Source organism: Lampetra planeri, chromosome 2 (assembly GCF_965212315.1).
Source record: "Lampetra planeri chromosome 2, kcLamPlan1.2.h2, whole genome shotgun sequence".
NCBI lineage: Eukaryota > Metazoa > Chordata > Hyperoartia > Petromyzontiformes > Petromyzontidae > Lampetra > Lampetra planeri.
In genome coordinates this window covers 25216054-25233467 of record NC_136108.1, presented here as the reverse complement: position 1 = coordinate 25233467, position 17414 = coordinate 25216054, and the positions used below count along the sequence as shown (strand labels likewise).

Here is a 17414-nt window from a genome sequence, read left to right as displayed (position 1 = left end):
GGTACGACGCCCCGTAAGCGGGATGCACATTACGACAACACAACATCTGCCGTGGCTTCGTAAGCCCGGCACCGCACAGTGACAATGACAGTCACTACACTTGTGTCTTCAGGGAAGCCGTGCACATTAGCGGACAGCAATTTGGTTTTGACGAAAATGTTGCCCAATGGGCTCCGATAACCTCGCAATTATGTGAACCACACACACATGCTTCGACAAACAAGTTGTTACGTGCACGCTTACTTTTGCTCTCACCTTTGGCACAAAATGGGGGACAAACCAGCCAACAACACCCCGGGCAACTTCGTATCATCCGCCCAAAAAAAATTGGCATACAATAATACGAAGAGCCAGTCTACAGTTAATAGGGATAATCATGCAATGGCTGGCTGACTACTACCTATGACACTGTCATGCATGGGCGGTGTTTGTTGGGGGGGGGGGCACCGAGCCCCCAAACTGAACACCTTTATGAAAACAATTTCAGTAGTTTACAATTAAGATTAAACAAATATTAATTATTTGCACCCCCGATTCCTAATGTGAGGGATAAAGCGAACCCCTGCTCCTTCCCCCCAAATGGAGAAGTCAAACTCCGCCTGAGCTGTCACGTTTATCTCTAGTCAAATGATGACAACACTGTTGGCCCTACCAGCCTATATTGTATTTATAGATGACGTATACCACGTCAAAGCGTCTCATGAGGGTGGAGCGCCTCAAAGGCATTTGAATGAAATATCCTGTAAAACCTCGTTATTTCGGTATTTGATCATTAATAGTTGGGGATAATTCGGCACGGCTGCCTTTCGTCACATATACAGTATTAGTAATTCGCAGAGGTGTGGACTCGAGTCATGTGACTTGGACTCGAGTCAGACTCGAGTCATGAATTTGATGACTTGCGACTCGACTTGGACTTGCATAACAATGACTTTGTCCCACCTATGAGATGTGGACTCGAGTCATGTGACTTGGACTCGAGTCAGACTCGAGTCATGAATTTGATGACTTGCGACTCGACTTGGACTTGCATAACAATGACTTTGTCCCACCTCTGGTAATTCGCCATGAGCCGAATTGGCGTACCGAATGGTCCAATTTGGGCATGCGCGTGGAGCGACGCCGCACGCCACGACCAGAACAACGACTCAGTCTGGTGGCGGCGCGCCTGGTGAGCGTGGTGAGCGTGGTGAGTGTGGTGAGCGTGGTGAGCGTGGTGAGCGTGGTGAGCATGGTGAGGGTGGTGAGTGTGGTGAGCGTGGTGAGTGTGGTGAGCGTGGTGAGCGTGGTGAGCGTGGTGAGTGTGGTGAGCGTGGTGAGCGTGGTGAGCGTGGTGAGCATGGTGAGGGTGGTGAGTGTGGTGAGCGTGGTGAGTGTGGTGAGCGTGGTGAGAGTGGTGAGCGTGGTGAGAGTGGTGAGCGTGGTGAGGGTGGTGAGTGTCGCGAGCGTTCGTGCAGAGCCGTCGCTCTGGACTTCACCTTGTTTGTGCACTCTGTGCAAGCCAACCCTCTCAGACAAGTCGTCTACACCAACATCGAGAAGTAATGGAAGGGGACTGAAGTAGAAATCCCTCAGTCTGCGATTCAAATCCAAAGTTTTAGGTAGAACTGGTTCAGGTGTGTCAGTGCGTACGGTGTGTGAAGAGTTTGGAAAACAAATTCGGAAAAACATTTTTACTTGGGCAGGAGGCACTGGGGAGCATCGTTGTACACAATTCGGAATATTCGATAATTCGGCAAGGCCAGAGACCCATATGTGTCGAATTAACAAGGATTCGCTGTGTATAGAAAGCCTTGTTCCCCTTGCAGCGTTGTGGCGTTACACACAGCCACTGTCCCCAGTTTGTCTCCGTGTGTGTGTGTGTGCACAACCGAGAGCGCAAATCCACACTGCTTCCATGTGTTGTGGAGCACATGTCGGCACCCGTAATCCCGTGTGGTCGGTCACACGCCACGGGTCCCCGTTCTCCATAGGAAGCAGTCAGATCGTACAGAAGGTCCTCATCAGTCACCGGCCTCCGTAAGCACCCCGGGGTGACTACGCTGGGGCCGTGGTGCAGTAGCGGCTTTTCTGTGCTCTGGGAGCTAAATGATTTGGGATCAATTCTTGTTCGTGAATGTCAGGGATGACCGATACAACAACTTGACCTGAATTTCACCCCCTGAGGTCAGCCCAGCTTAGCATAAATTTTTGTTGTGGCCGGGCATATGGGTTTAGCATCGCCACGTGGGTGATTGCCGTGACTGAAGTGTCCACGAACAGCAATTTGACCAAGAGTCTATAAGGCTACAGAGAGGCTCTCTGGTTTTGTATCTATGTATATAGGGCGATCAAAAACATAGTTCGGGAAAGCAATGAGGATTGCATTGTTTTGTGTTTGCTCCAAAGGCCTTCAACTTGTGGGAAGTTGTTGCTTCAACATGGAACAAACCAAGTACGAGTTAATAATGATACAAATGTACGGAAATAATTACGAACATGAAACCACTGTATTGTACTGACAATTACGTGAAGAAAGTTTCGAAATACGCCTTATTTGGGGAGTTGGATGAAGGTGGCAAGCGTCTAGCAAACAAATAAATAAATAACGGCTGACTGAAAGTCAGTTTCAAACTTTCCCACTTTTAAGGCTCCTCTATTCTTGTGTTTGAAATTGCCATTGATTTGTTATTTTTATATTTCAAAGACATTTTCAAACTGTTTTGATTCACAACCTCTAAAAGTTCCCACACATCTTGAATAGGTCTTTGCAATAAAAAAAACAGTATTGTAACCATTCTTCTTGCACTGTTCATCGAGCTTCAAATTTCGTGCCAATGAAAGCTCCCGCTGACATTTTTATCATAATAATATTTGAGCAATTGTTTTTTGTATTATGCTCTGTGACAAAACACATTACTGCTAAACTCATTGGGCCCTATTGTGATGTTGCAGTAAACTTACTTGGAAGCGCTGACTCTCACCGACAAACATTTGGACGATAACTGACTGTGTAGGTCAGGGGTGGGGAACCTTTTTTCTGCCAAGGCCTATTTCGATATTTATAACATCATTCGCGGACCATACAAAATTATCAACTTCAAAATTTGCCTGTTATATTTGGTCAAACATTTAATTAACTCGCCCCTAATGTGATGGCTGGAACTGCTTCTCTTTGTTGAGGCGTGTGATGTTAGCTGGTATTCATGATGTTGCTACTCGCAACTGCTTTTCCAGGTTTGCTCCTAGATTTATTGAATTTTGAGTCCCGCCTGCGGTTGCCTTGGCAGGACCACACTAAATGATTTCGCGGGCCTTATACGGCCCGCGGGCCGGACGTTCCCCATCCCTGGTGTAGGTTTACGCGGTTGTGCCGTGTAGCTTTCCGACGTGTTTTTGGTGTGTGAGGTGTGTTATTGTGCAGCGTTGTGCCCGACATTGCGTGTAGCAGAGTATATCGACAAGGCTCAATTATTTCAACTAACTACTCTATGGGACGTCTGGCAAAAAAAGACATTACCAAGCTGCAGGGTGTACAACTTTTTTTGGCACGTGTCGTGACGGGAACTGCTCACCGAGCTGAATTGGCTTCCGGTTGCTGAACGAATTCATTATGACGTCGCATTCGTTACAAAAAAAGTGTTTGCTACAAATTACCCACGATACCTTGCTGATCTCGTCAAGGAACATAGACCATCACACAAACTCCCGTCATCCTCGCAGAAGCTGTTGGCTAACCATTGAACGAAGATGGTCACCGCATCGCGTGCTTTCAGATGCGCTTCTGCGGCCGTCTGGAATGTTCCTTCCGATATTATGAAGCCACTGGAGCCCTGCACATTTAAATCATCCAGATCTAAAACTCATTTCTTTAGAACTGCTTTTTGTGTTTAGTTGGTTGTCTTTCCCCTGCAGCTCCAATTCGCACGGTCGACTACGTACGGTGCGCACAAAGTTCAACGTACAGACCCACATTTCTCTCCGCGGTCTGGAGCCTTCTTCACTCCTTCGCGTCGGTGTGAACCATCACACCTCATGCCAACGAACACGCAGCGCGACCAGAAAACACATGAGAGACGTCTGGAGAGGTCGTACTTGAAGTCGTTGGGGAAACACCTGTGCTTATCTCTCGTCCCTTAACGAACTTTAACCCCCCCAGAGTCACCAAAAACTGGAATGGCTGCCGTCGTGAGCATGGAGCCATCAGCAGTTTTTGGGTGGGTCCTTCATTCTGATCGGCTTGGAATGGCATTCCAAGAACTTGCCCGAGTGTGGAAACCATCAAGGATCTTGCGATCTCGTAGCAGCTCACTTTGGGTGAAGGTGATGGTGGTGACATTTGATGTAACACTGTCAAAATACTTTGAGTAGTATCTATAATGTGAACAGCTAATTTAATTAAGGTCAAAGGGATCCAACTATTTTAACTTGCGTAATTTAAGGGTAGGGGTGTTTTTTTCTGATTCATAAATGATAATGATACAACCAGAATGCCTCCCACTGCAGTCTTGATCTCAAATGAAAGCTACCTTGCTTCTTCTCGGCTCGAACAACATTGAAACTGATAAGTATAATAAAAACAAATTATGAAATCGTAGTCTTAAGTAATCTGTTCATTTCTATGGGAGCTCAAAAAGGCAGTGTTAATGGGGCGTGAAAATAATTAGTATATTCAAAGTTCCCCGCTCATTAATTGTGCGTCTGGCATTCTCAATCTCTGCACAAGCGGTGGGGAGGGGGGGGGTAGCGCGAGACGTCGATATCACGTCGGCTCATTCATATTCATAACCGCGTGCCATTCACCTCTCGACGTAAGCCTCGGGGGCGGGGGGCGGAATTGACACGTGACAGCAATTGTGACGCTCGCGAGGGACAGCGCCTGGATGCGCTCTGATTATTATAGTGACGAATTGGCACGTTCTGTTTATGTAATAACCCTTACTAGTGGGCTGTGTCGAGTGGTGGCGGGTTTTAAAGACATATATTTACGCGATCTAACCCAAAAACCCTCTATTATGGATGATATTGGTCGCGAAAGCCTACTACGTGTTAAACTAAGTTGCATCACGAATGCTTTAACTGAATGGACTTTCCACAAGGTTTGGGTGTCAGTGATATAGTGCGCGGTGATGTGGCAGCACGACACTTTAACAAGACTTCAAAGCGGCAGAAGTTTGCATTACACTGAATGTCAACCTCTGCATTTTCATAAAAATTCATCATTGTGTTCTTGGTATGCGATTTCTTTTTGTATTTTCCCCTAATTGTATTCTTGCTGCGCTTGCGGTGTTGAGTCCTGCGATGAAGTGTCTGTTCAGATCTCTGGCAAAGCAGTGCGACCCTGTGTTAGAGTATGGCCAATGGAAGAGAGTAAATATCCTCGTATATAAAATAACTACTCAGATCCCTTCAAGTGACCTCTGTTTCACATTGCAGAGAGCAGCACATCCCTACCGACAGCTGTTTGTGACACTCAAACCATTATTTTATTCTCACAGCTGGGATTCATTCTAAATTAATGCAGTGTTTTCTTTGTGCAGCCATTGGTGACTGGGCTTAGACCATCAACTCACTCCACTAAAGGACCCAGTTTGATTACAGATGGCTGTCTGAATTGTATATATATATATTTGTATCAACAAAGTAAACACGCAAAAAAAACATAACCAGGATACGAAGGATCACCACCAGTCCCCCGGAATGGACGATTGGGTAGAGAATAATATGGTCGTGATCTAAGGCAGGAAAGAAGAGCAAAGTGGAAAGAGAAGAAGAGATGTGAGGAAGAAGAGGGCATGGAATGGAACCAGAAGAAAAAACTAGAATAAAATAACTTTATTGGTACCAATGCTCCTACAAGGCCATGCGGGAGGGCGCGTTGCACAGTTTGGCGCCAGCCATCGTGGAGTTCGGCGGTCGTGTCACGACAGTTCTCTGCGGCGAGGAGCAATGTTTCTAAAAACAATAATAGCCCCGACATCTCTCACAATAAAATTAATCACCATCTGGGATCAAACCCCTGGGCAATGAGTTGTTGCTGAAGCGTGTGTTACCGGCTGTATGACCGGTTGCCTTACCTGTGGGTCATCAATGAAGAGACCTTTTCCGAGTTCCTTCAGATGTATAAAAGCTTAGATCTGCGTGTGTCTGAAACGTCGCCTCAAAAGGGAATCGTGATTCCTGATTTCGAGGAGAAGTCCCCAACCTTTTCTCAATTCCTCGGGTGCGCCAGTCGTGCCATCAAGGGGGGCCCTCTTGCCTATCCATATGGGGCGCGGAGGGGGGGGGGGTTCCCCACAGATGCGAACGAAGGTTGCGTGAGGAGGGCCTATAGCCAGTGTGAGCGACGGCTAGTTTGTATTGTGTGGACGTTGAAACTCTAGCACACCGTGCGTGCGTAGCCAACCGTGCTAATCGGAGGTGTAGGAGGTTGGAAGGGACAATAAACGAAAGAACAAAAATGCGGTTCGAAAGAAATTCGTTTTCATATCTAGATGTAAAAATGTCATAGCTTCAGCGGCTTCCTGATGAATACATAGATGTTTTTAAAGTTGCGCGTGTAAAGGACATTGAAGGTAGCAGCGATGTCCTTGGGAGAGATCCTGAAGAATTGTGTCTCATTAAGCTAGTGCGGGGCCTGTAGCATATGTTATAACGGGGCCCTAAAAATATATATTAAAACACATTTTTAACTTGCATAGCAAAGTAATTGTATTTTTTCATTCGCTATACAGCCAGATAATACGACAAATCGCTAACCTTAAACACCCTGTCGTTCATAGAAGTTGAAGGCGGTACAGTACGATAGTAATAGAGCAAGTGCAGAATCAATTAACCGGAATTGATAGCTTCAAAGCATTTAGCGCAGGGCCTTTGAAAGTGCGGGGCCCGTAGCACGTGTAGCTACTTTGGCGAATATGATCATTAATCCGGCACTGCCCCGCCCTCCCGAGTCAAGTCTCTCACGTCTGCATATCACAACGTGGGCGGACCCTGCTACTCGCTGTGCCAGCATTGTTGTGTCCTGCGGCGTCTGTTAAAAGAAAATTGGTGTGGAAATACTTTAAAGCGAGCATTCACTTCGTGAGCAACGCGCATCTCGACAGCGCGATCGACACGTACCAGGCGAGCTTTTTTTATTTTGCCAACGAGAACTTTTTTTTAATTTTGGCGACGTTAAAACAAACGTATTTCAGGAAAATTCGTCACAGTTTCAATTGGATATAAATCACACCGATTGTTTTTTATATATTTTTTTTGCACTCGGTAGTAAGTCGACAGCAATTATACGCGGATGTGACCTTGGTGGCCGTAGCACTTCACTTCATCTTCAGCGTGGGGCATGTTGTTGTGTGCTTGGATTTAATTTAAAAATGGCAGAAATACACATGCTCATGTCAACGACTTGCAATTATCCACAACAGTGAACGGTAACAGCGGGAGTTTGTAAAGTATTGCAGTCGTATTCTACTTAATGGGGCTTTTCTGTAAAAAAAAACATGTTATTGTTTAAGAGTGGGACATTTATTCCTGGTCTATTGAATGTCAACTTCTAATTTTACGAACAAAAACGCTGTAAGCACACGACACGTGCTACTGGTGAATATGCGATTCTTACCATTTGTGACATTTCACTCTTTGGCGGTGCAGGAACGTTGTTGTCCCTGCTCGGTGCACACAAGCTAAAATACTACTTACACATTTAGATTTTCTGCATTTTAATTATGTAAGTTGCTGCTCATCGCCCAGATGTCTCCCCCCCCGTAGCCTGATATGTTTTTTTGGCTTAGATCATGTAAATATAAATGTGTTATTAAACCTTCCCACCACCCATCACAGCCAATCAGTAAGGTTTGTCACGTAAAGAAAACATGCCAATGTGAACAAAACATGCTAATGCTAATGTTGTGTTTACGTGACAAACCTTACTAATTGACTGCGTCGGGTGGCGGCAAGTTTAACGACTCATTTATATTTACGCGATCTAACCCAAAAACCTCTTCTGGACAATATTGGTGGCGAAAGCCCTCCCACTCCACGTTAAACAGACTGAGGTGTGTGTTTCTTGCCATATCTGTGCCTTTATGAAGCTCATGAGGAAAAAACGTAGCGATCCATCTCCCGTTCGGAGATTGCCATTGTCAAATTGGAAAGAAAAAAACTTAACACGTCCATATAATCGCATTTTAACTCTCCCAAGAACGAGAATAGAAATGGGTGACGAAGCGTCTGCCATTGCAGCAGCAACGTTTTGGAACAACCGAGGTTCCTCGCCTTCACGTCATCAATCCTTCGTATCAGAACATATTCTGAAGCAGAGGATTAGTGCTGGATACAACTGCATTTGCAAATGTGGTTTGTAACTTTCATCCTTACCCATGTACAGTACCGATAGTTCAATTTTGATGTGCAATTTTATTGAGGGGCTGTGTGTTGCCTTGGTGTGGTCTGGGACTGTTTTTGTTGTTGTTTTGCTGTCTTGCCCAAGCTTTAGAATTGTACGTACGTATGTTGACCTTCTTTCGCACCATACGTAGCCAACCGTGCTTATTGGTTATACAATGTGAACTTATATACTTTATCCATTTTATGTATTTATTTTTAGTGATTTGCTTACCTTTACTATACTTTGCACTCCTATCCTTTTGTTTCCTTTGTTGTTGTAAATTTCTGATCCACCGATACTGGACATCTCTGAAAAATAACTTAATAGCTCATTGGATTTATCCAGCATGAATAAAGATTGTTTTCTGTGACTGGCCTACTACAGGATATGTCAATTAAAATACACCTCCCACACTGGCACAGTGGACTGCAATTCAAATTGGAATAGCCGGAAAGTGCGTTTGCGTGAAGATCATCCAAATATGTTTTCCATTTATTCCTGACAATTCTTTAAAAAAATGATTCGGCTCGATTTGTAAGCAACGTTTTTCACCAGTTTGCATGTATGTATGTTGACCTTCTTTCGCACTGCACATAGCCAGCTGTGCTAATTGGAGGGAGGAATGGGTCTCTGTCATCATTTCACACAAAACTTACCACGGATGATGAGGGTGATAGTGATTATCTACTTACCAGCGGAACATTTCTAATCATCATCATCTTTCCCATCATTACCATTCATATGTTTATCACAATTATCACCATCATAATCACCACCAAAATCGTAACTGCGTGCTACTGGTGCCAATTCTGGCATGGTTAGACTCCCCCCCCCCCACCCCGACTCTCCAGCGTGCCCGTGCGGACCGCTCGTGTCAGTTGATGACGTGAAGAAGGCCGAGTGGGTCGCCGCCGCTCCACTCGGCAATCGCTTCAGGAGCCCCGCGCGGGCCCAAGGTGCAGGACGCAGGAGATTCTGGCACGAATGGTGAAAGTGCGATCGATTGAAAGTCTGCCCACGACTGGCGGTGGTGGGGGCACTCTTCCCTAACTGCGACCTATCCACGACCACCGTCCACACGTTCCGCCGCGCGGGACGTGGCTTGCATGAGAAGTGCAATTTTAGCAGTGCCAACAATGGCCCGTTGTGAGTTGAGTTTGGGCGGCAACGGGTGCCGTCGGTTGGCTAAAAGATGGATGAAATTATGGTCAAAAACACTTTGTTGATTGTGCCCAAAGTGTGTTTGAGCTATTTCTACAAACGTTGGAATGCAGCCCTTTGAATACATTTTGATTACATTTTATAAAGTTCACCCCTAATTCTGACACCAGTTTTTCAAGCAAAATAGACATTTCTGATTAGGCTAATGTCTCCGTTATCAATTGCGGGTGATGGCATAATTTCACGTGGATGTCTGTTTCACTTTGTTGAACACTCTCTTGCAGTTAGCCATTGTGTGGTGTAATTGTGCATTATATTTCGCATATTATTCTTAGCCAAACAATCCTTCAAAGGTCCCTCAGTATTATAAACACGGCCACAGTTCATTACTAATTCCATATCAACTTTTCTTTCAACTACAATCATGATCATTATAAATACAACTTTCATGTCATGGCTCATGCGGGGAATGGGGTGGGGGGGCAGCAGCACGCACGGCCGCCCCCTGCCCGTCGCTGCCCTCCCACGTGGGGTTTGATGCGGCCGTGTTGGAGCTGCAGAGGGCAGGCAGCCATGCGGGTGGGAAGGAGGCGAGATGTTATGGCCCTCGCCTGGTATGCGGGGACGTGGTGGGTTCGATCCCAACCCTGCTGCCTGCTGTACATTTGGACGTTGCATGGCTCTCTCTCTCTCCGTGGTCGCGTGAATTTTTGTACAGTTCCTCCGGTTTGTCCCTCCACATTTAGAACCGATGTTACGTGTTTAGAGTATTTGGCTGCTATACATTTTCACGTGATGATAAGCCGCTTCGTCGAGCTATCATTTAAGATAGCCAGGTTCGCTTCTTTAAAAAGGAGCTACATAGCTGAGTCAAGCCTTACCTGGTAAAATTGCGCTGTTTGCTGATGTCCGCTTGATGTTTTTGGGGCTTTGCTCGGAGAATGCTAAAATAAATCTCTGACTGGAGTGTCCACAGCTGCTGGGAACTGGGGGACGATGGCTTAGGCACGTCAATCACGCGAATTGTTTGACCATCCTTCAGCCGTGCTGGCCGTTGTGGGTTGGTGATGGGAGCACATTTTGTGTCACCTCTCGCAGAGCATCGCCTGGGTCTCAGTCCCCCTATCCGTGTGTACGTATGTGTGCTGAACTTCTTTCACGGCGTACGTAGCCAAACGTGCTCATCGGAGGTATACGTCTCCACACCACTTTGCCACGATATTGATGATGTTGTTTACAGGTGCATGCATGTTACCATATGAAGAGGATCACAGAGTTTGTGTCCCATTAACTATTCAACAGATGTTTCTTGAATCGCACCCCTCCGTCCACTCGCGAGCATAAATGGGTATACCACATCCAATCAGCACGTCGCGAGTGGTGGGGCAAAGTGTGGGCACTTCCACCTCTTCAACGACATCTGCCCAGCATGGAAGAGCAGGTCAAACATCTTTTAGCGTGGCTCTCTCGAGCTCCTTGTAGTGGAGACCCCTCTGCCAGCAGTAGCGTGAGCTAGATGTTGCAGGGCTGCGCCTTGACCCTTTATAGTGTTGTTCCATGAGTAGGGGAGAGAGGCGGTGTTTGCTCTGCTTGCGTGCTCTAAGTGGGTCTCCCTCTCTTGCAGGTTGACAGGGTTTCAGATGCCAGCACCAATCAGCAGCTCCACCAACATGCTGTCTCTCCGGCTCACGAGTGACTTCGCCATCAGTGGACAAGGCTTTAAGCTGCATTACGAAGGTGAGTGTCTACGCGAGTATCGCTGGTAGGCGACTGTCATAGATTTCTGTCAAATATGCAAGGTCTAAATCTGAGGAATGACAACAAACTGAAGACAAAAAGCAGTTGGAAAGAAATTAGTTTGTCCATCTAGATGATTTAAAAGTGCACAGCCCCAGTGGCTTCCTCATATCGGTAGGAAATGCTTTGCCGACGGCCGCAGAAGCGCGCGTCTGAAAGCGTGCGATGCTGTGGCCACCGCCTTTGTTCGACGGCGAGCCGAAAGCCGCTGCTGCTTGGAGGATGACCGGAGCGTGGGTGCGAGGACAGCGTCAGACCTGCGGGGTTAGTGGCTGGGTAGGAGGTGATATGCAACCACAGTGGTGACAACGAATCCATGGTGGTTGTGATCGCTTCCAATCCGCATTTGCCGTAGTGTCATGCAATCTGGCGTAGAGCAGTCTGAATCTGCATAATGCAGAGCGATGTGAATCTGTGGAATCTATTTTGGTCTAATGGATCATCTAAATGCACCACAAAGGGCACCTATTTCCTGTGCCGCGTGAGCTCTCAGGCTTAAAACGCGAGGCCCTCGAAGAGTGTACGGGGTCACTTATTCTCTCTCCTTTTTTTGTTTAAACACCTTCCTATTTAATATGCGTGAATAATTCCGTTTCAAAAACCGAGGCACGTTTACTTGAGTATTTATCCAAGACAACCCCCCACACCGAGTCGCGGGACTTTTTTTTATTTCGTGGAGGGTCCCGCTGTCATGGGTTTTTATTTGAAGGTGTCTTTAGCCGATTAGTGAGTTGTTTATTATACACGTGGCAGGAATTCGGAGCACCCGGAGAAAACCCACGCGGGCGAGGGGGCAACGCTTAATCTCCGTACAGATTAAACTAGATGGCAATCATTCCACTTGCAGTACCGCCTTCTCCCGGACGAGCCCAGGGTATGGCACCTCCTGGACACCCACCTGGAAGGGAGTTTCAGAACATCATCTGTGCGGTGCCAATAACAGGACGCGTATTCACGCGGCAGACGACTCAGGTCGATGGCTCATGACGACAAATTTGGGGCTACACGACGCGGCACGGTGGGGCGGGGGGCGAGGTGAGCACCTTCAAAGAGGGGGCACGGTGAAGAGGGCACCCCTGGAACGTTGGGGGTTCTGCTGCTGCCACGGTGCTTCCACGTGCCAGACGACGGTGGCTACGACGCTGCACGTGGCTGCCCGTAATCCGGTGCTGTGGAGGCAGCAGCGAGGGTTGATGGATCACCGCACACAGATGGTGTTGTGAAACTCCCTTCTTCCCGTGGCCGTCGAGGTGGCGCCATGCTCTGGGCTCGCCATGAGAAGGTGGTACAGCATCCTGTTTCCATCTGTACGGGAGTAGAGTGTTTGCTGCTTCGCGCGATTGAGTTTTCTCCAGGCGCTCCGGTTTCCTCACACGTGTATAATAAACAACTCATTCATTGGCCAAAAACATCTTGAAAAAAAAACCCAACAAAGCGGGACCCTCTAGAAAAAAAAGTAGTCCCACGACTCCGTGTGGGTGTCCTGGATAAATACGAAAGTAAACGTGCCTTTATTTCTTGACGGAATATTCATGCATATTAAACAGGAAGGCGTTTCAATTAAAAAAGATAGAAAAACGTTATTTATTTTCAGAGAATATTTGTGAAAAACAACTCGACAGACTCTTTTTCTACTTAAAAATTATTTGACTTGGCATGGACATGGCGCTTAAATGCCTCAGCAATTCAAATCACCTTACATGTCATCTTGTACTCTTAGGTTATTTCGGTAAAGTCACGTAGGTAAAACATTAAAATTAATGAAAGTAAAATAAAATAAAAATCACGACGTTTCGGAGGCAACACAAGCTTCCGTCTTCAGGTGGAACCGTCACAGCCACGACAGCTGTATCAAGTAAATGAGAGATTACAGGAGCTACCACTCCGTTTATATAATGGTTGGAGAGGGGGGGGGACTGGGCAAGTACAGCACACTTTTTATTCATATGGTAAGGTGAGGCTTAAGAGGGTGAGCCTTTGTTATGGAGAGGTACGGTTTGTGACTCAACCTGTGAAAACAACTGAACATGGTAAACCTGTAATAGTTGTCTGTCAAATAAGATTGGCCAAATAAGTGTAGTTAAATCTTTTTTGCATGGTTAATCACATCTTTCCAATGATTACTCAGTTTGTAACCATCATCACGGTTGAAATTATGTCTGTCTTTGTATATTTGTATGGCTTCGTGTACAAACCTTTGATGGTAGCCAGGAGGTTTGCAGAGAACCTTGGTCTCGGAAAAGACAATTTCATGAGAGCCCACCGAGTTGTAGCAATGATCGGCAACGGCCGAAGAATCAGTTCTGCCGTGTTTTAGATCTGACTTGTGCTCGCGGACACGATCAGAAACATGACGTTTCGTTTCTCCAATGTAGCAATCACCACAAATGCAACTCAATTTGTAGACTCCAGGATACTGTAAGTCAGGAACGAGATCCTTCACAGATGGAATCAGATCACGGATTTTATGCACTGTACTGAATCGGACTTGGATCTTATGTTTGTTTAGAATTTTGGAGATCTTTTTGGTCACGCCTGCTATGTATGCTAACGTGATAGTTTTGGTCGGAGTTTCATGTGGCTGTTTCTGTGTGGTGGGAGAAACAGCTTGGCGGATAGTGCGGTCAGAGTATCCGTTCATCCTGAGGGCCGATGTACATGTCTTAATTCACCGGCCAGGTGGTGTTGGTCAAAAATGCCATGGGCTCTGTGGTATAGCGTTTTGATGAGATAATTCTTTTGAGATGGGTGGTGGTGGGAATCCGGTTTCAAGTAGGAATCTGTGTGGGTGGCTTTCCTGTAGACAGAATGTCCCAAGGATCCGTCAGGCCTCCTCTCAAACAGAATATCCAAGAATGGTAGTTTACCGTCTTTCTCCACTTCCATGGTGAATCTGATGGATGGTGTCTAGAATTGATGTGGTCCAAGAAGTGGTTCAATGCTGGGAGGCCATGTGGCCAGATGACGAAAGTGTCATCCACATACCTCTTCCACAGGGAAGGACGCAGGGTGGATGTCTGAAAGGCGTCTGATTCAAACTTTTCCATGAACATGTTGGCTATAACTGGTGACAAGGGGGAGCCCATAGGGGTACCCTCATTCTGTTTATAGAAGGTGCCATTCCAGGTAAAATAGGTGTTGGTGAGGCAATGTCTAACCAGCGCAGGTACATCAGAATTCAATCCATGTTGGACTAAGTCCTCAATTATTGTTAGGGTGTCCGGTACTGGGACTTTGGTAAAACCTAAACAAACATAAGATCCAAGTCCGATTCAGTACAGTGCATAAAATCCATGATCTGATTCCATCTGTGAAGGATGTCGTTCCTGACTTACAGTATCCTGGAGTCTACAAATTGAGTTGCATTTGTGGTGATTGCTACATTGGAGAAACGAAACGTCATGTTTCTGATCATGTCCGCGAGCACAAGTCAGATCTAAAACACGGCAGAACTGATTCTTCGGCCGTTGCCGATCATTGCTACAACTCGGTGGGCTCTCATGAAATTGTCTTTTCCGAGACCAAGTTTCTCTGCAAACCTCCTGGCTACCATCAAAGGTTTGTACACGAAGCCATACAAATATACAAAGACAGACATAATTTCAACCGTGATGATGGTTACAAACTGAGTAATCATTGGAAAGATGTGATTAACCATGCAAAAAAGATTTAACTACACTTATTTGGCCAATCTTATTTGACAGACAACTATTACAGGTTTACCATGTTCAGTTGTTTTCACAGGTTGAGTCACAAACCGTACCTCTCCATAACAAAGGCTCACCCTCTTAAGCCTCACCTTACCATATGAATAAAAAGTGTGCTGTACTTGCCCAGTCCCCCCCCCCCCCTCTCCAACCATTATATACACGGAGTGGTCGCTCCTGCAATCTCTCATTTACTTGATACAGCTGTCGTGGCTGTGACGGTTCCACCTGAAGACGGAAGCTTGTGTTGCCTCCGAAACGTCGTGATTTTTATTTTATTTTACTTTTATTAATTTTAATGTTTTACCTACGTAACTTTACCGAAAGAACCTAAGAGTATGAATCCTTGCAGTCACGAAAGCTTCAAATCTAGAATTAATGTCATCTTGTCTCAACCATTTTAAGGGGAACCACAGTGGCAGCTGTCCCTGTGCGGCATTCGTCTGCCAACAGGGGTCATTGATCGCTGCGCATAATCCCAACGGAGTAATGCGTCAATACATTTTCAATATTGGACCATGGCATAATGATCCTGCTCCTAATGGCAGCCGCACAGATGCCTTGTGCTTGCTCCTTTATCCATGACAGTGTCACTAATTTTTCACAGCATCATCAAGGCCAAAGCTCCTTCCGTGTAGAGTTTCTCTCAGCGGTCCGAACTGATGGAAGTTTTAAAAGGGCTGTGGTCTGTTGGACGTTCCAGGGCATAATGTCCGTGTTTTCCAAACGGAATGTGGTAATGCATTATCATGCTGAAGCAGCGCTGCCTTTCTCAACAGTCCAATGCACTTCAGATGGATGTCACACTTCAGTTAGTTCGAGTCACAACACAAAGCACCGGTGACAGTCTTTACATTTTCATGGAAAGCAACTGTTAGTAGATCTTGCATGTCCCTGAAACTGTCATCATTTCATTTTCCCACAGAAGTCTGGGATGGTTTCCATTCGAACAATGAATCCAAGTGTATTTACCCTGACGTGCAAATCTGGCTGGCAAGACATGACAGACGTGAAGCATGTCGCCTTTACTTTTTGTTTGTTAATCTTTTAGGCGCTGGCTGGGCCACAAACATTTTTTGAATTCTACTCGTCGCGGATTGTTGAATGCAATGTCCCCCTGCACATCCCGGTGAACACCGCTGATACGCGTGCCTGATCCACGTTTACATCTCACCCAGAATTGACCTCTCAACGTGGGTGACGCTGGCCAGAGGCGATACCATCAACCGAGCCACGGTTTTGCTGTCGTCATCGCAAGCGTGCCCACGACCCTGTTCGCTGCCATTGCACACGTTCGTAAAATGTTACCGCCGTTCGTAGAGTTGTCGCCTTTATTACAGCTGCAAATGTGGATATCGCTTTACGCTGTTGGCAGAGGACCAAACGTGGGAGAAGATCTTGTGCTCTACTCCCACGTTTGGTGTTCAGTTGTCCAAAGGCACCGCCGTTTTTGAATTTCAGGAATACCTCGCACTTTCGTCTGGTTAGGGACCAGAGCATGGACGAATGTCAAAAATGGACCAATGTCAAAGCCGAGCCTTTATTTAGCTTGCACATTTATTTTGGCCGGCGCAAAACGTACGTGGAAATAACTACAGTAAATATATAAACGTACATGCAAATAACTACAGTAACTACATAACACGTGCGTTCAAACCCTAAATAAACAGAATTAAATGAAGAATAAACATAAGAATAAATAACCAAAACTAAATAAAGAAACAAAATGATACCTTGAAAAAATGGTATTCTTGCGTAAGTAAACATATAACTATTAATTGTTTAGAGTACAATGACAGAAATATGTACAGTATTAATCATCTATGAATAAACACAAATATAAGAGATGCTCACTGAACGACTTCTATTCAAAGACTGAACGAAAAAGATGGCGCGTGGCACGAACGTCGTGGAAGGTTTGGGATGAAATCGGACGAAAGAGCAAAGTGCGTGGACGACATTTAAAATGTGGTTGTAATTGAAAACGGCCGAAAGAGCAAAGCGACGAAAGTCAAGTGGACGAAAGTCAAGGTGTCGCTGTACGTGATACATTTGTCATCCAATAGCACAATCGGAGAGAAATAGAATACTGCACACAACTACCCAGGTGTCATACTTCATTCACGATGCAATATTTTCCGAAATTGCATCGACATAGTTCACAGAATGATTAAGAGACTTCTCGCTTGTTGAAATCCACTCGTTAAGAGTTCATCTTATAATTACAAGGAATGGAGCTCATCGTGCTATAAAACGTACCAAACACACGTGGCTTTAAACAGCACATTCTAAGTTTTTTTTCCGTTAAGTCACGTAGGTAAACACATTTAAATTAATGAAAGTAAAATAAAAATAAAATAAAAATCACGACGTTTCGGAGACAA

General features: G+C 45.7%; 1 protein-coding gene across 1 annotated transcript in view; it reads left to right on the top strand.

The window, feature by feature from the left end:
- LOC144724254 (CUB and sushi domain-containing protein 1-like) overlaps positions 1-17414 on the top strand; it is a 267119-nt gene that overhangs the window by 65000 nt on the left and 184705 nt on the right. Inside the window, exon 3 of the mRNA XM_078603232.1 lies at positions 11151-11263. Coding sequence (XP_078459358.1) covers positions 11151-11263 — 113 coding nt within the window. The remainder of the gene's footprint in view (positions 1-11150; positions 11264-17414) is intronic.